The 25,053-nt window shown below is 40.8% G+C and overlaps 1 protein-coding gene across 5 annotated transcripts in view; it reads left to right on the top strand.

Moving 5' to 3' along the window:
* PRKCA (protein kinase C alpha) overlaps positions 1-25,053 on the top strand; it is a 150,449-nt gene that overhangs the window by 98,537 nt on the left and 26,859 nt on the right. For 4 of the 5 annotated variants that reach the window (XM_066980336.1, XM_066980340.1, XM_066980339.1 and 1 more), the window contains 4 exons: positions 7,299-7,455; positions 7,550-7,684; positions 8,396-8,492; positions 22,370-22,393. In XM_066980336.1, coding sequence (XP_066836437.1) covers positions 7,299-7,455; positions 7,550-7,684; positions 8,396-8,492; positions 22,370-22,393 — 413 coding nt within the window. The remainder of the gene's footprint in view (positions 1-7,298; positions 7,456-7,549; positions 7,685-8,395; positions 8,493-22,369; positions 22,394-25,053) is intronic. The other variant, XM_066980337.1, reaches the window with a different exon arrangement.

The raw sequence follows: 25,053 nt of genomic DNA, 5'->3' as shown, positions 1-25,053 counted from the left end.
ATTTTATTTTTTGAATTATTTTTTTAGTGAGCAAACAATAACCTTTGTGAGAAAATAACCCCATCTGGTGCAGTGACATATAAAAAGCTGCCACATTGTTGGGATCCCAGACTGCGACCTGTCAGCTGCCAGGAGCTGGATCTGACAGCAGCTGCCAACAAAGATCTGCCCTCCTGACACGGGCGCGCGGCTGGAGGCAGGCTGGTGGTGACTCCTTGTCATCCAATGCACCCTCCTCTTACATAAACGGTATTAAAACACACAGCCCAGAGCTTTCGGGTTTTTAAGTGTATTTTTCTTAATGGAAAGGATACCGTGAACGTGTTTTTATTCCTCCGTGATGCTTCTGTTATTTAAAAGAGGAGGAAACCTGGGCGTGATTTCCGCAGGGGCTGGGAGCACGGAGCAGGCTCTCCAACAATAACCTCCCCAGGAGTTCTCTACTCCCCGCTGTACATTTTTCAAATTATTTATGAATGCCTTCTGCTGAGCCACCCTATGGTACCGCATATTAATGCTTTGTCACGCTGCATGCTGTGGGGAGCTGGGTGAGCAGCCTCTGCCCGAAGGAGCTAGAGCGACGGACGGAAAAATTTGGCAAATTTTGAGATACTCATAAATTGCTTCCTTAAAAGAACCCTCCACACACACTCTAATAATTTCATTTATGTTTGCCTAGGTCAGTACTAGTATATTTCTTTGTTATCATCAATTTCATAATATTGTGCAACTGACTTTAAAAGGGGAACATATAGGAATATTCTGGCAATATGACCAGCTGTTAGTATGAAGTACCTATAAAAGCGATCCCAAATAATTACTTGCATGTAGGAGGCTTTTTAATATCTCAAATATGAATTGCATGTTTTATCTTGCTAATATCATCATTTTTTTTCTGGCTTTCCCAGAATCTGCAGGGTTGCTGTGCTCGGTACAAAGAGGGCTGTGCCTTTAGAAATGCCAGACCGGGTAGCAAACGAATACTTCCCATTTCATTCAATAAATTTTCTTTACCATAAAAGAGTAGGCAATGCACAGTATTTAAAAGAAGCATTAGTTTTTCATAGATGTCCATCTGCCTGCATAGAAAAAAAAATATAAAATGCTACAGATTTGTATAAGAATGTAAACAGATAGGAATATAAATTCAACCCCTTTTCAGACAGTTTGATACAGCAAGAGTCAATTTTTGTGTTAAGGCTTATGATTTATTAAGTAGTTATCCTTCTCAGTACCAGGTATTTTCTATGAAAATATTTTTTATATAGGCAATCATTTTAAAAATAAAATGCAGTTGCTGCTGTGAGACTTGCAGTTGAAACTGAAACTGGAGAACCTACTGCAGGCACAAGTACTTATTAAGTAGCATTAGAGTTGATGGTACATTTTTTATTAGTGGGAGAGACTGTCGTAATAAAAGACAGAGGAATAAAGCATCATGAAGCTCTAGTTCATTTTTCATGTTGTTGTAGGAAGGAAATTAATCACTCGTCCATTTCTTGTGTGTAAATCACCTGTGAAGCGCGGTGTTCCCATAGCCTCCATTCATCATGTTGCCATCTATCAGGATTCGGGAAATTGGGTGTAATGAGCAGGCACTGGTCTCAGGAGGGATATTAAAAGAAAATTTAGCTAGGCAGGGGAATAGTTATGGAATAGAGAAGTCACATATCAAGAAGCCCTTGTAGTCACCAAGCACTGTATGGATTTTGAAATTGTCTGAAAAGCAGGATTTTTAGGGGAGCCAGTTGTACATGTGAGTCACAACCAGCTCCAGAAAGCAAGCATTCAGTGATAGTTTCAATAAAACCATATTAAAAAATCTTGAATAAAAGCTGAGCGGTTCTGGAGACAGCTTTGGATTTTGCATACAGAGAGTATAAGTACACAGCTTGAAAGAAAAACTATTTTTGATAAAAGGCAAATCTTTTAAACTGTGATTAAAAAGAGAATGTGGTAAGATGCAAGGGAGAAAGTTCCTTGGCTGGGAGTACAGGGTCCTCTGCCTCTCACCTAATTCATCTGTGCTCTGAACACATCACTGGAGAATGTAGCAGATGCTTTTTCTGGAGGTAATGAGAATTATGAAATAATTTACTAATGCTTTGTTGTGGGAAGACAGAAACTTTGAGCTAACAGTGTTCTCCCTTTTCTCGCACTTTGCTAGATAGCTTGCCAGGCAAGTCCATTTGAGACTTAAATAAGCCTCTTTTAAAAGCACCTACTTCATGGAATATTTGCGTTCAGTTGGGAAATTTCTGCTCCTCTAAGCTGCCTGTAGGGAGTAAAAGATCAGCAAGAAATGGTTGCTGTGATTAGTAAACTGTTTTGTTATCAATATTTGAAAATACAGGAAAAAGGTAACTGTGACTCACTTGAAAAGGAAACGAGTGAACTCGTGCTGCAAGTAATTCTGCTTTCTTTTGGGGACAGAAACATTTATATTCTCATTCCTGTAACTAAACTTATCTGCTGATACCACAAGAAGTTATAAATCCATAACTGCGTATCATTTGCAATGTTTGACCCATATGTTCTATAAAAAAGTTCAAGTTTTGTCATCTGCACCCTAAATTCCTCAAAGTTCTGCCTGAATTTCTTCTCTTTACATAAAGTGTCAGTTCTCTGCCAGCCCACTCTGTCGTATTTAGATATTTATTTAAAGTATGAGTACCTAAGAACCAGCTCTGTGTTTGCTTCTGTCTTTATACTATTCCTGGAAAGGTGGGCGTCCCGGTTTTAGGCTCGGCTTCTGGATACTACCGTAATACCAGTGACACGTAATCGAATAGAAGAGTCATCAAATATTCCATGTTTTCTGCTGACTAAACACTTGTGGTCTCTTAATTATGAATAAGGAGGAAAATGGTACTTTTTCCTTATGGCACAGTGACAACTATTTCTAGTTTCTAAAAAGAAATATGGGCAAATTTAGATGTGTTAGGAACTTCAGTACATGCTTCTCTTCGCTCCCTGATTGTCTGTGTGTTCTCGGTCCCCATTACGAGTTTAATCTGGACAAAACCTTACGAGATTTAACTCATACCAGCTACTTTGCAGCATACAGACATAGTTATCATACTTAATATTTATGTCATAAAGCTGGTAAAGTGCTATTCTAGGTTTCTGTCCAAGTTCCTCAAGTGATGCAGCACTGCACCTGACTTGAACCAACTGGAAATTGGAACGACGTCTCTATCACAGTGCTGAGTTTAATTAACTAATAATTACAAAGCAATGAGAAATTGCTTGCTATCATTACAGCGATAGCAGAATTCAGCCTTAGTGAGTTGATCTGTTTTCTTGGAGTTCTTTTTCATTTAACTTACTCTGTTTCCACCACACGCAAGAGAGAGTGCCTATGATGGGGAGGGCAAACCTCTTCTTGTCAGCCCCCTAATAGAAAGCTGACCTGTCTTGGTAAAAATAGGGTGCTCTCAAAGAGGTGGGCCACTAAGACATTAGTTCTTTATAAACACTGTTTGGCACAAGTATCATCATGCTGTTTCCTCAAGAAAAGGAGTGAAGAAAGACGTCTAAGGGTACTAATTATACGGACAAAAATACAAATGGGCCAGATAAGGAGTGAGATAATGACTTTAGCAGCCTGTATTTAGTATATGTTGCATCTTTCCGTACTAGTTCATCTTTGAGGTTCTCTTTTTTTGTGTGTTTTGAGGGCTTTTTTCTTATTCTATGTTTCCTGCAAAAAGAAAGTATCCGTACACATACTGCCAGGTCCTCCTGCTGTCAGTGGTGTTTTCGAGGCTCAGCAGCATGTGCGAAGGCTGATCAGCGATGGCTTTCTGCAGGGAGCCCTCCATGGCTGAGCCTCGGAGAATGGCTGTGCATCCACACAGCCAATTTCTGAATAGCCTGCTTGGGCTCACACTGAGCCTCCCCACACAGAATTTAAACGCAAAAGATTACACTGAAGACACCATGCTAAAATCAAGTCTTTTTTGTTAAAGGAAATTTAGTAAAGGAAAAAAAAACTTCCCTGTGTATATTTCTGGGAAGCTGTAGGACACGTAGGCAATGCCTCTCCTCACTTACAGCAAGGTGCAGTATAGAAACAAAAATCAAAAAGTGGATTTTGAAGTAATAGCTCATGTGCCGAACCTGGCAGGGCAGTCGTAAGGGCATTGCACAGTACAAACGAACAAGAATACAGGATGGGAAGGACAGCAGTTTGTGTGGAGGTCTGCCACTTCATCCTTCCCTCACTTTGTGATGTTTAGCCCTTTGGGGATTGAAAATATTTAAGTTATTTAATCTTGATGTTATTTCCTCAGAATAATTTGAAGATCACTTTTATTATGCTAAATTTTAATATATAATATTTAATAATCCTTGAATCTTTTTCAAGGATTGAAAACAGAAATGTTTTTCTAGCCTAATTTTGGGTGGGGAAACCTTCAAAAGGCAAACACAGAGTTCATGAGAGTGTAGACTTATGAGAGTGGAGGCTTTTCTCTATATCAAAAGCTATCGTTTTCCTTGGTGCAAGCTCCTTTCAGCTTGGTATAGGGATTGTGAAGAATGGCAAATGAAATGCTCTGCAAGAAAGATGCTTTCTTCTGTTCTGTTCTTCTGAAATATGATATATTTTTTCTGGTACAATTATTTGGGAAATGTAGTTAGTCAATGTTACTTCATTTGATTTTAAAATTTTAGCCAATAAGCATTTTCTTTCTCTCATTTTAAAAGCACAAACTTAAGAAAAATAACTTAATCATTATCAAATGTTGGTTCAAGTTAATGCAATTCCTTTCCAGACATGATCTAATTTCAATAATTAATTTACATCAGGATATCTGTTCTGCATGAGAATTATCCTGACAAATGCACTCAAACTAGTATGTTCCAAATAAGTAGTTCTTTTAGAAAGAGCTTCTTTCTACAAGTATTTTGGATATTCCTACCAGAAAGGTACCAGTTATACTTGTTATTTCCTCTTCCAACTTTTTCTACCACACCTAACTCTCTCATTAAAGAAACAGCACTGTTCAAGTTGTTTGAAATTATGCATTTTCCATGGCAGCAGCCTTTTTTTCCTCCAAGACTTTTCCCTCCACACCCTAAATTAAATAGTGAGTAGTATATTTGCACTAAAAGATGACTTAGCGGCCGTGTCATTTGGAAGAACGCGGTCATTCTGAGCACTACCACTCTCACCACTGTGTAAAAGAAAAATGTCAGCCCAGAGCTAGGTGCATGCAACCAGCAAATAGATGAGGTGTTGTATAGGGGATGGAGCAGAACCCACTCTGTTATAGCAAGGGTGTTGTCAACGCTTCACAATCCCTCCTCTCACTGTCCTCAAGTAAAGCACAGTAATATCTGTCCTCTGCTTCATTGTCCTTCTTTTTCTGTCTTTCAGCAGCAGCCGGGCAGTTGCCAGTCCAACACAACCATGCCTTTATTTTTAAAGGGAGGGCAAAGGGCATTTTGATAAGATGTGCTTCAGCTGGTTGATACGTCATTTGACTGTTGTCCAAAAACTGCCCCCTTCATTATTCTATACCTAATGAGAGTAAACAATGCACTATAAAATGTCTGCGTTGCTTGGATGCCTTTCAGACTCCATGCTAGGAAATAACTGCCGGAAATCCTGGAGATTTCTATAATTTGTGCTTATAATGTGAAAATGCCATTCAGACTGGGGGGAAAGGAGAAGGGTGCCTTGAGCCAATAGAAACTATCTGTTGCCGAAGATCCTGATTTTTATATTTATATATCATACATCTATATCTTTTTTTTTTTTTTTGCATTAGTTCCGATTGAGTTCTTAAGTGATGCAAAAGTTCAAATTTTTGTGAGAAACGTTCTCCATCAAGTAGTATTAGGTGACTTCAGGGTTGATCTTTCCTAATTTTCCTTTTAGATTTCTTTTCTTCAGTTAGGTGGATGAAATTAAAAAAATCTTCCAGATGCTGACACTGTGAAAGCAGTAGCTGTGTGCACTGTCAATCCAGGATAATCTCTCTAGTGACTCACTCTTAATTGCTGGCCTTTCTTCATACCTTAGGAACTATGTCACTCTCAAAGCTGCTTGAGATTTTCCTTCCAGGAACAATTTTGATCTTAAAATAGGAATCTCACAAAGGAATCCCTAGATGAAAGCTGTTTCCTGCTCTCTGCTGCCCCAGTAGATGTTGAGATGCCCAGTCACAGGCTCTGAATTTCACATCTCCAACTCGATAACTCGATCCCTCTTAGCTGCGGTTCGTTGCAGCCTGACCGGTTTGGGTGGGACTTTTTCCCAACACGAGTGAAATTCAATCTTCTCTGAAGTTCAGCAGAAGCTGATGGCTGAATGCCATTGACACACAATAAAGCCTTATGTGCCGTGTAAATGTTACCGGGCGTTAGGCCGGTCCCCTGCTGGAGGGAGGGAAGTGCTGTCTGCTTATCCATGGAAATACTCCACGCCTCTGCAGTGACTTCTGAGCTACCTAACAAAGCTCCACAGCTGTTGCTGTAACTCCAGCCAGACTAAACCCCAAAAGTTACCGAGACCCCCAATAAATGTGGTCATAAGCCACCACTGCCTCAGTTCCTTGTTCCGCGTAGGGATGCGGCCTGGTGGGGAATGCCACCCCAGGCGGGTTGTTGGCCATTCTTGTCTCAGGATCAGTAGCCACGTGAGATTCTTTAACTCCTTTTGTGCTTTATTTTGGCGTTGTGAAAATAGAAGCTACGTTAATATTTTCGTGAAGCCAAATTTAAATTCCTCTTTTCTGTGTTTTTACTTTGTGTGCTGTCGTGGCGATGCTCACAGTGATTCCAGCTGACAACTAATGAGCAATGAATCCGAGGGAAGTCTGGTATCGATAGCTTCCAGTGATAGATCGTATAAAACAACCTGTCCTTTGAAATCTGTTGGGATCCGACAATCACTTGTAGAGTATTTGGCTGATAGTCCTGTAGCTGTATAACCTAAGATTGATCAGTAAATCAAAGCGTAAAGAAACGCTTCTGGCTTAAAACTCTAGAAAGATGGATTTGGACATTTAATCATTCCATTGCAGAAAAGAGGTGCCCAGGAGCTGCACGCCATTTGGGAATTCCTTTCATCTCCTGTCACTTCTCTCTACCATCCTTATAAATATCACCAAGTGCAACCTTACTTTACAACAACTAGTTTCTTCCATGCCAAGTCTGACAAGTGGGTTTTGCATCATATTTGTTTTATCTTTCAACATGTTTCTTTCCTCTGGTTACTACTTTGTTACTACTTTGTTAATGGTGATTTGTAATCCCATGCAAATCAGCTGGCTGTTTTATATTGACAGTGCGAGAAGCAAAAAACCTAATTCCCATGGATCCAAATGGACTTTCAGATCCTTATGTTAAACTGAAACTTATCCCTGATCCCAAGAATGAAAGTAAACAAAAAACAAAAACCATTCGTTCTACTCTGAATCCACACTGGAATGAGTCATTCACGTTGTAAGTTTAACCCCTTTTAATACAATACCTTTTAAGTATTGAATCATTTATTTGAGTTTTGCATTGAAAATGCTTCTTCTCTGCTTCTTTTTAGTAAATTAAAACCTACAGACAAAGATCGACGGTTATCCGTAGAGGTCTGGGACTGGGATCGAACAACCAGGAATGATTTTATGGGATCTCTTTCATTCGGGGTGTCAGAGCTTATGAAAATGCCAGCCAGCGGATGGTAAGAGTTTCTGGAGAGACTTTTGAAATAGTATTTTTCTTCAGTATAATTACATTTTTTGTGGCTTTTCACTGTATCTCATGCTATGAGATCACTGAAAATGTGTCCAAAACCGGGAAACATAGGCTATGTATAACAAAGAAGGATAATTAAAGGAATTCTTTTCTTTTGTCATGTTCATGAAGCTTCTGCTGGAGCCAGGAGTTGCTGCAAACTCAATTCTGTGTACATGGTCTTGTGATATGTGTTTTATTTTTATCACAAATATGATATATTCATTATAAAGCATATCAGTTATATATATAGCTCCACAAGTTCAAAGTACATGGGAACTGATTTTATAAAATGCCATCTTCTTACCTACCAAACCATGCATAGAACTTATCAAACCTTCTCAAAAAGTATGTCTCATTGAAGAGAATTGTTTAGGGCCTTAGAAGCACTGGAGAAAAGGTTCTTCAAGGTTGATTTTTCCACTATATTACAGGATGATTGGAGTGAAATCCTTGTACATTACAGTGCCTTGACAGATAGTTTGTGATTAAAGATATAAGCTAGGTGAAATATACTCTGTTTCTCTGTTTGCTTTAGAACTTGGCAAACAGTTCTTTACATACAAGCGACATTGGTACAAACACCTAAATCAGATTTTAAATCTAAAAGGAATAAATAAAAATGTAACGATATTTTCTTTACTCAAATATTTTACAGGTACAAGTTGCTGAATCAAGAAGAAGGTGAATATTATAATGTTCCAATTCCAGATGCTGATGAAGATGGAAATGCAGAGCTTCGACAGAAGTTTGAGGTGAGGATTAAGCATAAATATGCAACTGTATTTTGCATACAGTTTTCACCTTATTACCAAAAAAAAAAAAAAACCTGTTCAAAGTTATATAGTGTTATTATTTTTGTTGCTTATGTCAGCAGTATGTACCTTTGGGTTTCTTGAAGATTGGGGCAAGGGGATAATTCAACAGTAGCATCATTTATCTGACAGTTCTTCTCTGTTACGACACTTATAAATTGGTATTGTAAAATATTTCATGTCAGGAATGTGTAATGATTTCAGTGTGTCTTTTAATGCTTACTCCAAAATCTGCAAAAGCGATTATTGCCAGTATCTTTAATAATTTGAAAAACAAAGGTCTCAGAAACAGCAGCATTTTATTACCTAAAATGTTTCACACTGAACATTTTTTTAAGAGAAAACAGTTACAACTGCTGACTAACTGGAGCTTTAAAGTCTCTGTAGAAGGCTGTCACCTGAAGTTCTGATCTCTCTCATGTGGGTATGGAAGTTTCAGGAGGAGTGGTATTGCCGGTTATGTACAGAAAAGAACCACTGAAGAAAAACAGTATTTTCGGCAGTCCTCCTGCCCTCTGCAGTGCACGTTGGAGTGGTTGGTAGTCACAGGCGTGGTCTCACCGTGCCTTGCAAAGGAGTCGTTTCTTAATGAACAGACTTAGCCAGCCTCTTCTGACAACTGCAGTGGTATTACGGCAAAATACTTGCTGTCCATTAAACCTAGCAACAAGAATGGTTTGGGCATGGAGGTGTTTTGGCAATGGTTGTACTGGATTCAGCTGATCCGAGTACTCTTTCCAGTTGCATATGCAATAATGAATTCAAATATTCCAGTAAATACCGATTTCTTTTTTCTAGTTGAACATTTACAACTTTAGTCTAGCAGTTTATCCAAAAAGTAGTTAATGTACCTGTTGTGCTTAACAAACGCTTAAGGCTGTTTCTTTCAACCTGAAATGGCAATTTTTTATGTTCACCATCAGGCAGAATTCTACATTGTTATTATAAAAGATGGGTTAACCCAAGAAAGTGAGGAAAAACGGCATATGTTCAACTTTCAAGAAAGAAAAAGAAAAGGTGCTTCAATTTCTTCTGAACACATTTGGATCAGCTACCATACTTTTGTCTGCAGCATGAACTATGATTTTTGTTTTACATTTGAGAAGTACTTTAATCTCCATTTCATTTTCCTTTCTTTACAATTGTGATCTGACCAGTGTGATTTTATTTCACTGCACTAGGTCATGTTCTATTCAAGATCATATTTACCTTTTATCCTCCCTAGAAAGAATAACTTCAAAAGTAATTCTTTTCACCCCTTACATGTCTCTGTGCAATATACGGAGTCTGGAATTGGGTGGACGTGTATTTTAGTGGTAGAGCTATGGAAATTACCTATTTTTTTTCTCAGGACAGAGACAGCACAAAAATACAAGTCACAAAAAATGTCTGTTTTAAAATGTCAGTAATTACATGTGGTATGTTTGTATACTGAATTTATAATCTCTTAGGGGTTTTTTGTTTTTTTTTTTTTTTTCTAGAGCCTACTGTAAATGCAGAATGAGTAGTCAGGGTTTATCTATGTCCTGCGACTAAGTGGTGTAGAAATCCTGGGAGGCTGCATTGCGTAAAGCTCCTGGACTGGGTCTGAGAAACCGCAGCTTCACATAGGGTCAGCTCTGTCTCAGAAATAATTAGTCTGTCTCAAAGTCTAGTTAGTTCAGCTTCCACACTGTGCACTCGAGGCTCTGCCTGTTCTGCAGGTAGCAAGGTTGACACCATCTTAGTGGTCCAAATTGCTTAGGGAAAGGGAATAGGTTTTCAGTGAACACAGTGTCTCTGCAATATTGGTACTGATTCGCATATCGAACATTATGAAACCTAGTGCTGCTATATGTGAATATTTGTAGCCAGACAAAATGTGTGATTATAACTGGACCAAGGCTAGTATAACAAAGTATTACACAGTAAAAGAATTTTGGTTCAACTGCTTGAAGTCTACCATTGTGAGAAGGAACAGAGGAAAGCAGCACCTTCTCAGTAATGTTCTTAGTTGGTTTCAAGGGGAAATTACTGTCATGACATATAAAAAGTAACAGCACAGATGTCTGAATGGTGGTATTTAACTTATTAGCTATTCTGATACGGTACATAAGTAGTGCTGGCTCTGATCATCTTTTACATTATGTTTCTTATCATTTAGATCTTGGCTTACAAAGTCATTTTATTTTAGGTACCCTATGCTAAGGAGCAAGTAGAGAGCACTGAGAAGTGTTATTTGTGAGTCAACAGCATCTTCTAAATAAATATTTCCACTGTTCTGAAATCAGCTTTGAACCCTTACAGGAAGTCTCTTGACAGCCATGTTACCAGGTGGGGGTGTTGGCAGGAAGGTTAAAAATGTGGATAGACCAAGAGAGGTCATACCGAGCTATCTTCATGTTTATCAGTTTATAGAAAAGAATAATTTCAGAGCGCTTGCTAATCCAACTCTCAATTCGTGGTTCTTGGTTCTGCTTTTCAGAGTGTGACAGTGTGATTGATAGCCAAGCGACATTCGTTTAATTTTGAGAACAAAATTACAACTATTTCTACAGTAGTATTGGATTAATAATACAAAATATTTAAAATGAATAATGGTAGTCTTCAGAGTAAAGAGTGCTAACAAACCTAAGAAATAAAGAAGAACAAGAATAGAGAAACTTCAGGATGAGAATTTCATTAGCTTATATTAAGGAAGATAAAATATTTTCAGGTTCTTTTCAAAATTATTATTAAGTCTTAAAACAATCTTAAAACCGACTTTGCCCTTAAGTCTGAGCTTTAGCAATATGCTTAGTAGAACCTCCACAAGCTCTTAGGAGCTACGTCCCATTTAAATCAATGACAATTTTTTTAATGTCTGTCCGTGTCTTTAGTTCCACAAAGATGGTTAAGATGTGGCCTCGGGCTCAGATTGATTTCAGCTGTTTACACTATCCTATCACAGCCTTCTGGCTCCATTTTAACAACCCAGACTTCTTACTGAAGTCACCCAAATCTCATCAGTATGCTGCTTTACTTACCGGACCTCCTGACACAGAAGTCATTTATCAGTGCAAGTCTACCATAAAACAGCTATGCAGGATTGATAATAATACTCCAAAAAAAATCAAAAAAAAAAATCAAAACGTTCTATTCACGTGCATTTGTAATTTGAACAGTAAAATGTATTTTGTTATTAGAAAAAGTCTGTGTGTGACCCATTCTGCCAGATCTAAAGCAGCTGAAAAACGAGCACCCGACCTGTGCCCAGTAGTTTGGGATTCTGCCCAGCAAATGGGCCAAGTTTGGGAAGGAGGAGGTGAGGACGACGAGGGTTTCGTTAATGGAGTCATGCAGTGACCTCACTAAGTATTTTTAGTTACTGCTATGAGGATTTTCTTTTTATATACTGTCTATGTATTCCTAGATGAGGTTGTGCAGTACATGGAAGTTGAGGTATGCTCTGCATAGGTGCACTATTTTCTATACATCCAGTTTTATTAAATCTACATATTTCTGGATCTCACCTATCTCTAAAAGTTATGAATCAACTATGTGTTCACTCAGCAGTATGATCAAATCTGTCTTCAGTGATTTACAGATGATACATCATTATTAATATTTCGAGATAAAAATACACTCCTGTAGGAAGTGGAGGCAGGATAAAATCTGTCACTGTTTTTCATTTGGTTTTAACCTTCGCTTGTGAGTTTTCTCCCCGCAATGGCATTATTGGTGGCCATCTCAAAACGAAACTGGATTCTCAACAGGCATATTCAGAATAATTGTGGCTGCTCCGTAATTGTTCGGGCTGAGGTTTCCAAGGCAACTCGCACCAGTCCCAGGTGGCTGCGTGAACCCGAACTGCCAGGGCTTTGCTCTCCAGTAGCACTATTTGTCGTATCCTTATTTTCCTCGTACAGCATTTTGCTCATCCTAGAATAAAAAAAAGCAGGATATTGAAATAATGCAGCTTTACTGTAGTTTTAATACCTCATTACAATTTGAGCAGTAAAATATTTTTGCCATTTCTGACATTGCTCCTTTTTTTATTTGAGGAAAATAAATGTGTAAATTCTGAACTTCTCCTGTAGGAAGTTATTTCTGATTTCTGAAGCCCTGTTTCCTGTAATTTGCTGCCTAATAAAGCACTTCTTGATACTTAAATATCACCTTAGAAGAAGAATAGAATCATCCTGGCTTAATAATAGGCTGGTTAATTATTCTGTCTGTCCCCTTCTTTACACATCGCCATCACGGAAAATGTTATTAAAAATAAAACAGCTGCTGTGGTTCATAGCAATGTTCATTTTTTAATTAAAGAGAACAGAGTAGCTATAATCCTTACGTGTGGATATATTTACCAAGTATATGGTACATTAAGTGATGTGAGCCACCCGAGTTTGGTAATTAAAGTGACCCAAGCAATTTGTTAGAAGGTAGGAGGCTGCTGCTCGCAGAGCCTTCATTTTAAGGCATCCGTAGGGAGGATGCATAGCGGTCCTCCTCCTGCCTACCGTTAAGATGCTGGACATTTTATTTTGCTCTATCTGTTCCCATTAGTGTGGCTGTGAGAGGGTTTTCAGCAAAGCACGGCATTCCCTTGATTCCCAAGAGTATCGACCCTGCTGCAGCGTCCACGCGGAGCCGCTCCCGTGGACCCTGGGAGGCACTTCCCTGGGGACATCCCTGTCCTCTCCCAGTCCCACACTGGGACAGCCTGCAGTGGGTGGCTGCTCCGCTGAGGCTGCCCCCCAGTGCCTGTCGCCTCTCACGTGTGGTCTTTGGGTGTGCTTGGTGCACGGTGCTGGAAATGAGGAGCTGTTCACTGCTGTCACCTCCAGTGCTTCTGAGCTGTGGGTAAGCATGGGACTTGGCTTTTCGTGGCTGCTGGTTTTGTACCAGTCCATTTCATTCAGTGAATGACAACGAAATCACCCCGTAGTAATCAGACAAAGCTATCCCAATAAGTACTTTTTCTGGAAAGTAATTTCTGGTCAGTGTGAGGAAAAGCAGGAACCATTTTCATCCACCGGTCGATGCTGTGGGCCAGGCCCGTAAAACCATCTGTGGCAGAAAGGTCAGGCAGAGTACCCAGGGAAAGGGCTCGTGCTGGCTTTACGCTTTGATCCAGGTAGCAGAGGAAGCACCCAGGAGCAGCTCCTTTTATTCCTGGCCAGTTCCTGATGGGCTTTTTGCTGCCAGCTCGGTGCGGTGAGCTGGCCTGGCTGTGCAGTTCCCCACTTGTGGGGCTGGGCACCCCGTGCTGTCCCGGCTCTTTTCAGGGCTCATCATGATTTTTTTTTTAGCTGCTTTGTGCTGCCAGAATCGATGAGGAATGCTGTATACAGGCTACAACTGTACTTTTCTTTTGCAGAATAAGCAGATCGAGACATAAGGAGAGAGGAAAGAGTTCAGATGAGGGTAGATACTGTATCTGAAAACTGGAAGCCTACAGTCAGTGACATTTTGGTGACATCTCAGTGCTTCTAAACATACCCATTATTACCAAGCTAAAGAAAATGTCTTTTTAAATGTCTCACCATTTTAATTACGAGAACAGGGACAGTGTGGTGCTTGGCCATCAGGCTTGGTTATAAATACCTAGCCCCTCTCCAGTGACGCAGGAGCTGAGATATTTCTGCCTCTGATGTGCCACTAACCTCCCGCAGTACGCAGGGCAGAGCTCTGTTTGACCAAACTTGTGTGTTAATCCTCGAGCAAGTGTAAATGCAGGCTTGAATTCCTGATTAAGTAGCCTATCCTGATCGGCGTGTGGATGTGCTGCACCCAGAGCAAGCGCTCATTTACGGAGTCAGGCCTCTCTCCATGCAGCACAGCTGGGGTTAAACAGTATTTGGAAATATCTGCAGGTTTCAAGGCACATTCAGAGCTCTCTGATGAGTTTCAGTGTTGTTATAGTCAATGCTAAAGAAACTCATTTATTTATCATTCCCTTTCTGAACATGGGTAAATCATTTCGGTTTGTTTCGCTGCAGTGCTGCCTTTCTTAGATCTCTACCACTCCCTTCCGTTTCATTTTTTTCAAGCAGCTTCTGGCTGTGTTATTAGAAAGGAGAGGGCCAGTACTTTCTGCATTAATCTGGCATTTTTTCTGACGTTCACAACAGTTTTAGGTCAAAAGGACATTTTCTTTTTTTCCTTTCATCAGCAGCTGGGACATGCCGGAGCGGTGTGGGCTGCGGACGAGTGCTGCAGCCGTGTGGCCAGCGCCTCGGCAGGAGGCTCCGGGGACTACTTCAGCAGCTTCCTCAGAACCCAAGCAGCTTCCTAATTAAATCTGATATTTTCATTCCAAAAAAAAAAAAAAAGGTGGCCATAGGGGAGCTTCAGATTTTGCTAATTTGTGAGTTAAATTCTTCTGTCTTCTGGTTTCTGTGCACAGTTCTGTAAGGGCTGTGAAGAAGACGTTTCTTCTAAGCCTTTGAAGGATGCTTGTGCTTTTGCCCCAGAGCTGTCATGCTGCAGTCACTTTACTCTTTGTTTTTCTGAAATAAATAAAAGATATGATCTCTGCCATATCCATATCTAACTTGTATGTGTTCCCATTTTGAGGCAATAATAGTAACTTCAGGCAGTTCAGCAAAGGTGACAAGGAAAAGAGAAATAACATTGCTGATGCTTCAAACTGTAAAAGAAAAGATTAAATTTACTTTCCAGGAAACAGGCACTAAGTATACTGAAATCATGACCAGCCAAAATATCACTGGCACATCAATCCACACTCTTTATGTATATAAAAAGAGAAGCTGCTTTTTTTGGCTGTGGCACTCGTTCCTATTTTTAAATTGTGCATATTTAATCATTAGAGAATAGTTTGCTGCTGCATTATAGAAATGCTGTTAGATGACTCCATCTGTTCCATACTACCATTTGGCATGGGGAATTCCCATATGCAGTTACCGGAGGTTTCCCATCCACTCACCATATTTAAAAGTAGAGAATTTGAACGTTCTTAACCAGAGGACATTCCTCTTCAGTCCTGGTTCCTATGAGGTGGTGAGTTCTCTGTGAGTTTTTTCTCACTATATGTGTTAAGATGAAGAATGTAGAAAATTACATTGGTAACGGGGATTTCTTTATCCCATATATAAAGACAGTTTAAATGCATATCTCAAAACAAGGCAAAAACTCAAAAAATATTTTTGTGCTGGCCCCTGTCCGCAGTGTGTGTTTGTTGATAGGAGCCCGAACTTCACACATCTGTACATTCAGCTTTATGCATTTCAGTGGTTTAAGGGCGTTAGGAATGTCTCACGCACGAAGCATATGGATGCACAAGATTGCAGTTAACATCGAATAGCAGCTGACACAAAGACCTGCACTTCATTGTGCTCTGCTGCACTGTGCTCCTTATTGCCAGGGTGATTAATGCCATGGTTTCTTTTTCGTGAGGTTTCTGCGCACAGCAGGTGCGCCCATCTCTGTATTCTCGCTGCCGTGTCCTTATTTGTTGACTTGTGCTACTGATGTCGCTTGGCTTCTCAAGCCCTTTACTGATGGAGCAGTTTTTCTCCTTGACTGCATTTCCCAGGACTGTCATGTCAATGCCTGCTTCTTCAAGGTAGTTTTCTCCTCGGTGTTCTGCACCTTTCTCTTCCCAAAGCCGCCTCTATGAGTGTCTGAAGCTTGTTAAATTCAATTTCATTCTCACAGTATTTTAAAGATGCACTCCTTTTAATCTCTAATTCAAGCTCTTCTAAAGAAAAACAGTAATTTTAAAAAATAAAGTATGCATCTTCCATAATTTGCCACAAAGTTGTCCCCAGATGAGAAGTTGACTTACAAAAATGGGTCAGCAGACCTCCGCAGTTGCAGTGTGCCTTTCATTTTGAAGGACTTGGTTAAATGAATGGCACCTTCTCATGGAAAATGGTGCATCTGTAATTTGAAATACACTTGTGGAACTTTAAATAACTTCCACGGATCAAATAATTCGCACATTCACTGGATATTTAAGTAGATAAATTTACATGGTAAATAGCATGCATGTACCATGATATAATGTGCTACATACTATATGTAAGCTGGGATATACTATGTTGTAAGTGATAATACCCATATGCACAAATGCTCTGATACCTGAAATGCTAGTCCACCTGCTACTTCCAATTTTACTTCTTTCACTAACTGCCATCTCACTGAAATACTGCCATAAGCGACGCATATCAGCATTAACAATATACACGTCTGCACTTTTCATTTGCATGTAGTATCTCTCCATCAGGTTTTCTTGCTTTATTAGGGCAAAAGTTACACAAATCATACTTCCAGTCTCATACGTGGGTTCAGTTACAATTTAAATTAAAATGTGAAACTCCTGTACTGTAAACTGTTCTAAGAACCTGCAGTTATTGAAGCCATTGCCATCTTCTGATAATACTTTTACAGTTTAAGTTGATCGAGAGCAGTTTAGATTTTATAGCCCAGAGTTTAAAAGACTTAATTTTAAAATCTTTTTTTTAACGTTGTTTGTATTACTAAAGTATGATTTTAACAAATATTTTAATACTGAACCAGAAAAAAAAGAGATTATTTATCATTGCCAAATATTTCCTAATGCAGTAATCATCGTACTTGTCATACAATCAGTAACTTATGTTCTCTTAACCTTCATCCTTTCTCTGGTATCTTTATCTCAGAAAAGCTTTTCAGAAGGTGAGTTACCCTTCCTCGGTCCTTTCCACCTCCTCTTATTTGAAAATAAAATCACGTGTTGGTTTCATTGATGAAACTTGTTTAATGCAGGGAAGCTTCAAGCTTCTCTGTTGAAATATATTTTTAAACAATTTTGTTTGAACAATTTATAGGTAGCATTTAAATAAATAACTTTCTATACTTTTATGCAGTATATCGTAGTGTATTTAGCTGTAATAATTGAGGGGAGAACCCATCAACATGAAAGCGTGACAGAAAAAGTAGTCGATGGAAAAATCTCAGCAGCGGGGTATTGCAAAGCCCATTTAAGCTGCACTGACAGAGCCAAAGCTACCCTGAGAAAATGCAGCTGGGATAAATACAGTAATGTCTAACGCTGTGGTGTCACTCCAGTGTAAAACCCAGGCCCTGAAGTGTACTGATCTAAACTGACAAAAGTTCTTGGTCCACTTTTGGTTTCATCCTAGGAGTGCACCTAAAAAAAAAGAGCTGAACAGTTTCACACACTGCTGCTTCATAGGCAAAATTCTCGCTCAGTCCTTGTGAATTAGAAACATGAATCCCAGCAAAGAAAGTTGGCAGTCTTGTGATACAAGACTCGGGAATTCCATTTCTTCATGAGAAAAAAAAAAAAGCTAGCTTTCTTGTTTGTTGTCTGTCTTTCCTCTCTGAATTGTTCCAAATCCCCATTCAGCTTGCTGCTGCCAGGGACTTAGCATTACCAGCCTAAGCTCAGAAGCATCCCTGCATGCTGCATTCTGCAAACTAATCGCCACTGACATTAGCATATCTTTGGTAATAATTCTGTCAATAATCAGTTTATGTGGGACTGCTGCGGAGGTTATGTTCCCAAGTTTACAAGACTGGAATTGAAAGGAAACAGCAGGAGCAGATGAAGAAGGAAGGCTGTGTTCCTGAGGATAATATAACACTTCTGAGCTAGAAATAAATAAAATGTACAAAAATGATTTTAAAAGATCATAGAAAATTTGAGAACGCTGTGAGCAAGGTCAAACAGCTTAGTTATTTATAAATTGTTTATCAGATACTAGTAAGGATCATGCATTTATGCTGCTTTTGTTCGCCCAGCAAAGTATATATTTAGATTAATTTATTTTCACAACATCATGCAGAAACCACCTTGATTTTGTGTGTGTGTGTTTGTGTTAATTAATCACATAGTGCGACCTGGTTACAGGATCCCCAGGTTTTAAAATCACTGCTTGTCTGCAGCTTTTCGTCCCTGAGGATTTTGTGCAGGGATTTGCACTCAGATCAGGTAGAACTGAAGTCTTTGAAGATTGCTTTAGAACGGAACTTTAGTTTTTGTCCATATTGAAATAAGTTTTATGCTTAAAGCAAATTCTACACCCTATTTTTTTATTATTGAAAATGAGCAGTAATTTGCATAATTTTAAAATGAGGGAGCATATGTAAGAGCAACTCTTTTTTTTTTTTTTTTTTATACTTAGGGATTCATTACTCCAGTACTGACTGGAAAGCCAGCAATATAATTATATTCGCTGTTTGTGTTTTTATTGCCACTATCACAGGATATTTCAGAGAGAATTCTTGAATTTTATTCCTAGGCAGCCTCTTTAATTACATTCCATCTAGTTAGACGCTGTTCTGTTGCAGCGGATGGTGTGTTTGGCAATAAAGGCAGAAAACAAAGTAGACTCAGGTGGCCACAGGATTATTAAACAGATTAAACACGTTGACGGTGCCAAGTGGGTAGCTGGAAACTCTTCCCTCTCTAGATTTGGCTGCTCACAGCCAGAAGTCCCTTGTACAGGGCGATATCCCCTGAAACTGGTATTCTGAGGATAAATGCATCCTATTCTTAGGATAAATGCATCCTTTTCCATAGTCTTTTGACTCTGTTGTCTGCATTTTCTAGGGGATGTGGTTACCTTTATCTTGTCCCTGACAAATCTGATTAGAAGTCACTTACTCGAGTACTTTATACAGTTTTAACTTCTACACAGCACCACTGAAAAAGTAAAAGAAAATAATTTAAATAAGGCATGTGGTTATAAACCCCCCAAAGCAGCAGCACTGCCAAGATGCTGCATGGTATTTAATAATAAGCTGTTGTATTGTCCTTTAGGATTCTCTTGTAGCTTATATATTGAGTAAACTTCCCTTGACCGTAATGTTGAGCTCGGGAAAATAATTTCTGCTCTGAGGTAGGAACCACAAGGGGTCAGTAAAGAACACAGAATAGCAGCCAGAGCAAAAAGCTGGCTGTAGCAAAAGTCCTGAAGGACATGGAAAGATGCAAATTGTTGCGTCTATATGTATTTGTAAAGATCCAAACCCGTTACATTAAATGGCTATTTGATAAAATTCACTGTAAGTTTTTCATACAGCCCTTTGTACAAGTCTCTTTATCTGGCACCTATGATCATTTTCCCCCAGTCAAAATATTTAGGAGCTTGCAGCTGTAGGCGTGAGTTCTGCCTCTGCCCTCCTTGGTACTGCTCAGGTCACCTCTGCCTGCGGGTGATATCCGTGATTCCCAGCCCTCTGCCTGCCTCTGCCATGATTTATGTGCTGGGGGACACGCACAGGGCTGGCAACCTCTGAGTCACGGAGTAAAACCATCTCAGTGCAGGCCTGTGAACCTGCAGGGCGTTAGAAGAGGCACTGCTTACCACGAGCAGTGCCTATGGAGAATTAGGCAAAATAATTCGATTTTAGTGATCACGCAGCATCCTTTGTGGGACACGGTGTTTTCTCTTCTGTTATTTGTAACCCAGGTCATTCGTCTATGCTCTGATACCATCGTTCCGGAGCATTGCAGCAAAATTCATTTTACTTCATTTTTTATATATAGCATTTTTATTTCTTAGCACCTGAAGCTGGTGTCCTCTGGGCAGCAGCGGTGTGCTCCTTGCTGGGCACAAAAGTATGGGTGTATGCATCCACTAGCGCAATACATTTCTGTAATTTAGTTTGTTTATCTCGGGAACAAAGACGAATCGCTCTTTAGAAGCATTTGTTAAGCGACAGAAAGAAGTGCAAGAGCCAGACACTGTGTCTGCTGTGCTGTTTCTCAGGCAATGTGGTGCAAAACCATCTCCCTAGGTTGCTGAGCACACATTTCATAGGCCGACAGGAAAAATGGTGAGGGAAGTTCCCTGCATCCTTCCTGACCTAACAGCAAGATCAAGAGCTCAGGCTGGACCAGGAGATAACTGATGCTCGCGCCGTCCCCTCGCTGGTTAGAGCTGCTGGGCTGCTAAACCATCCCGAGCCCAGGCTGTAACTTTCTCTTTTCTGGGTTGTTTCCATGACTACAAAACTCTGCTAGTGAGTTATAAGCTTGCATTAAGTTATGCTATTGAGCTTAAAACTCAGTCTGGTGAAGTATTAGGTCTTGCTGGGGCTTAGAAATGAACTCTTCTCATTTCAAGTTATCACCATCCTGACAATTAAGTCGTATAAAGTAGGAAATTGATAGCCCTTCACAACATCTATAATTACATGGAATTGGAAATGCAATAATATAAGAAACAAGCTGCCACAATGATGGAGCACATTTCACTGAGGAGGAGGTTTTTTTCCTCCAGATTGTGACTTGAAATTTATTGGCTTTATTTAGATTATTAAAGGCTTGCTAATGGCTCAACTTGTTAGGCTGATCAAAATCCCCACCGAGCTTTCATGACTAGAAACCCTAAGAGGGCTTTTTGTCCTTCCCTGAGTTTCTGAGCAACTATTTCAGTTTCTCCTTTCTACATCCCAAGCGTGAGCTTTGCAGTTCTGCCAGTGACATCTCTGAGCATCTGCTCGAGATCGGAGCTGCTCCGATGCTCCTTGTGCCGAGTCCAGGCGGTGGCGGGCGTGAGTGGGCATCGGCTGCCGCAGTGACACCCGAACGGGACCGTCTGGCTGCTCCTTCCCTTGCTTCTCACCAGTGGCTGCTCAGCATTTGGAAGTGATGTGCAGAAGGTTACCCACGGCCCTGCGATGGCTTTGGGCTAATTTCAGAATCAGGATAGGAAACAGTGGGAACGAGGCAGCCTAGCCTGAGACAACTTGTTATCTGAGGAGCATGCTGGGGTCTAGCGAGGAGCTGGGGAAGCCTTACTGCAGGGTGAGAGGCAGGGATTTTGTCAGAGTTTTACACAGAGATTGAATCATGACAAGAGGATGTTCCTGCTCAGCTGATCTCAAGAAAGCTCTGGGACCCCAGATAAAGCCTGCAGCAAGCCTGGGCAGTTAATCGTTAGACTGCTGGCCTGTCAAAACTGTAATTTTTTTGTGATGGAGACTGACGGGAATGCTGCTCTCTGATGCTGCATCGCTCACTCGCTGTTGACAGCTGAACGAGGCAGAGCAGTGTGTGCTAGGTGGGCTCTGCGGTCGAGGAGGGGAGACGAGGCTGGTGTGTGGCGAGCAGCAGCGATGCCAGCCTCCAGGAGGCTCAGCTGCTGGCAGCAAGGCTCTCCATTTCTCTTCCCGGTAGGTGTCAGTGGAGCCAACAAGTAGCAGATGAAACGTGGCCGTAAGCGTGCTGTTTCCAAACAGAAGTGGCACGTACTCAATGTGTACGCACCTCCCCACAAGCAACATGAATTCGGACTTGTTGTTAAATATTATTTTCGTTTACCGCTTTCTCCTCTTGAAAACCCGTTACCAGTAGATCTCCCCGCCGGGCATCCGGGAACTTGCTCAGAGCGAGTTGCCGTGACAACCACGAAATACATCCTCGGTGCCCTGCGTGCTGCAGGGCCTTGTGGCGGCCGGAACGTGTCGTCGTGGGGAACGATGCGGCCTTGCCCTTCTGCAGCTGCGCAGGGAGGGCGGCGGGGGCTGGCAGCAAGATTTGGCAGTTTTGGAAGCCAGCACTGAAAAGGCTCGATGAGAACATAGTGCGACTGAAAGCTGAGCGCTGTGATGGATTACTACCCCCTAAACCACTCCTGTGCTTCACACTTCTCAGTAGGTTTTGGAGAACAGCTATACATATAAATTAAAAAACAATTTTTACACATAAGAATTTCTTTACGAAGAGCATTTTTTACTACAAAACCTGAGCTGTCTTACCCAGAAAACATGTACCGAATCCCAAGAGACTCTCCAATGTAACACACTGTAACTTTCTATAAAACTCCCTAAAGAAGTGCATTTGGGCTGAATAGATAACATCTCACCTGTGGTTTCAGGGCAAAAGAACTGGCCGAGATAAGGTGCGTCCAAGCCAAAGAAGTAAGATGATGTGCATGTCTTGTTTTCTTTTAAGATTAACTCTTCTGCTCCCAGTGCAAACTAATTTATCTTTAACGTGCCTTTATCCTGGTTTGTTTGCTGCAAGCTGACTTGGTTGTGACAATGCTGTGCTTTTATCAAACATAAAAGTAGTTTACAGGATGCTGGGGGAGTTTGTGGACAAATTTAAGCAAGCAAAGGCATTCCTGCTATTGTAAAAACCCCTAATATATATAATCAATAAAACAGTTTGAATTGTGATACCCGTAATGCTATAAGGATGAGTAAGTCCCAAAATAATATGGAGCATTTAAGTAACTTTGTAAGAATTGCTTTTTATGAAATATGCTGCTCTCTAAGACAGCAACCAGTAGGTTGTGATCCCAGTTCGCTCTTCCTCCTTTCACATCTACCTCTTCCATCCATTCCAGCTGTTTGCCACATCATTCCTTTTTTTCGAGCCGTATCCAACTGTAAGAAAACCTGCTCCCATTCGAGAATCTGGGTGTAAACACCTGAGAAAAAAAAAATACATTGCTTGGGCTGTTTACAAGACCAGAGTTTGAAGAGGAAACGATGGATCTGTGCAAAATCCAGAAAGATCTGGGCAGCATTTCACAATGTCAGCTTTAGGGAACAAGGTCTGCGGTATTGTATCTGGGGCCTTCCTCTCTGCGTGGCTCAGGTCCCGGTGCCCTGCTCTTCAGCTGTGTGTTTCTAAGGCTCTGCACCACAAATTGCTCTCCTTACGCACGGTTTATCTATCAAACAGAGCCCAGAGCCCTGGGTCTCTTTATTCCTCTGTGGTTAGCACTGTTGAAACAGCATTTCCCAGAGCTCTGGGAAACACTTCTATCCAATATCTGTCCTATTTTCAGTGCTTAAATTGGCCTTAAGAAAGCATAAGCCTCAAACAGATTTTCTTCTCTTCTAATATATAGTAAAGTTATTCATCATGGGCAACCCTGGATGCAGAGGTAATGGTGAAAGAAATGGTGTGTGGTTTTACATTTCATTTATGCAAATTAAAATACATTGTGCTTCTCACTGGGACTGTATTTTAACAACAGTTTTGGTTTGTAGCTCCACATCTGAAGTAAAAAGAAAAATTGTTTCTCATATGACGAAACAATGACCCCACATGTTAAGGTATGCAAAAAGCTGGGGAAAAGTGTTTTTCTAGTGAAATATATTTTCAGCAAGTTATTTCCCATGTGGCTCGTACCACGAGATTAGCATTGTTGTATGTGAAGAAACTTTGTACGTACATGGTCATCCCATTGTATATTGCACCATTAAACAATCCCAATCAGCACAGCCAACAAAATGTTCAACTAGAGGGTGTGATGAAGGCACGTGCAGATGGTGGAAACCCTTCAGGAATAGCCACAGCGTGGGGGCAGGTGAGGTCTTCTCCAGGTGCTCTCCCCAATTCTTTACTAAACTTGTAAGCAAATGATTGTTTCCCAGTACCTCCACCCAATGCTCACATTAGGGCACAACATTTATTGTAGACTTTTAGGCAAAACAATTTTGGTATTTGAAGAAATTTTCCTAATCCTTTAGTCATAACCAGAAATCATTAGATGAGTTTCTGAAGTACTTTTGTCTTGCCCCATATTGTGGGTAAGGTTCTGCAAGAAGTCAAGGTTAAAGTAAAAAACTTGGTGGCATGGGTAGAATCTGTAATGACTGGACTGTGTTTATCTGATTTTATTTGCATGCCCACGGTCTACTTTTGTTCCAGTAGCTCTGGAATTTTTTGTAAATAGTACTAAGAGGAAGATGAAATGATATGCCTGTGGCGAAGCCATAACTGAAGCATTTTGTGGTGGTATTTTGGGAAGCTCTCAATGGATCATCTGTAAAACGTTTTGTCTGGGATGAGTATTGTTTCCTATTTTTCTCTCACTACTTGTTTATCAGCTTTGAAGCTCCCAGTGTGTTTTCACTAGGACCGTAATCCAGAAAGCACTAAAAGGAATTCACATGGTAGCTGTGAAAACAGGTTTTTTTTCATGCTCATGAACGGAGGGTCAGTGGCCTATCTGAAGGGAGGTGGACCTTCGGTAAGGTGACGGCAATTTGATCAGGTCCTTAGGCCATTCCGTTTGGGTCCGTGTGCTTTCTTTGGGTCAGTCTGGTCATTCTTGAGCATTTCATGGGTGCCTATTTTTCCCACGTTTTCTCATGTACGGTTTGCAGCAGGGTTCTCTGTTTGCTCTGGGGTGCAGCTGTGGTTTGGATTATCTTTCTAACATGGCTCGTTCCTCAAGCGGGCCAAAATTTGCAGCAGGATACCAAAGGCACGTGCTCAGGAGAAGGTCTGTACAGTGCAGCACGTCGGGCTGTGGGCGAGCTCCTCCTGCCTCGTGAGCAGGGGCAGTTCTTGGGGCTAACGAGGCAGCACTGGGGCTAACAAGGCAACCGGGGATGGTGGCACAACAGCGGGATCGCCAGCTTCCCACAGCGCAGGCCGCAGCTGCCTTGTGCTCTGGTGAGCTCCTGCCTGCTCCACCCTCGGCCTGCAGTAGGTGGGCACCCAAGCCTGCCTCACAGAGCTGGAGGAACCCCGTCTGCTCCTGAAAATGCTCCTGTGTGAAGAAAGAAATTACCCAATTAAGAGATCTGATTAAACTAT

Source organism: Anser cygnoides, chromosome 19 (genome assembly GCF_040182565.1).
Source record: "Anser cygnoides isolate HZ-2024a breed goose chromosome 19, Taihu_goose_T2T_genome, whole genome shotgun sequence".
Lineage (NCBI taxonomy): Eukaryota > Metazoa > Chordata > Aves > Anseriformes > Anatidae > Anser > Anser cygnoides.
Note: the sequence above shows the minus strand (reverse complement) of the source record. Positions and strands in the feature narration are given on the sequence as shown.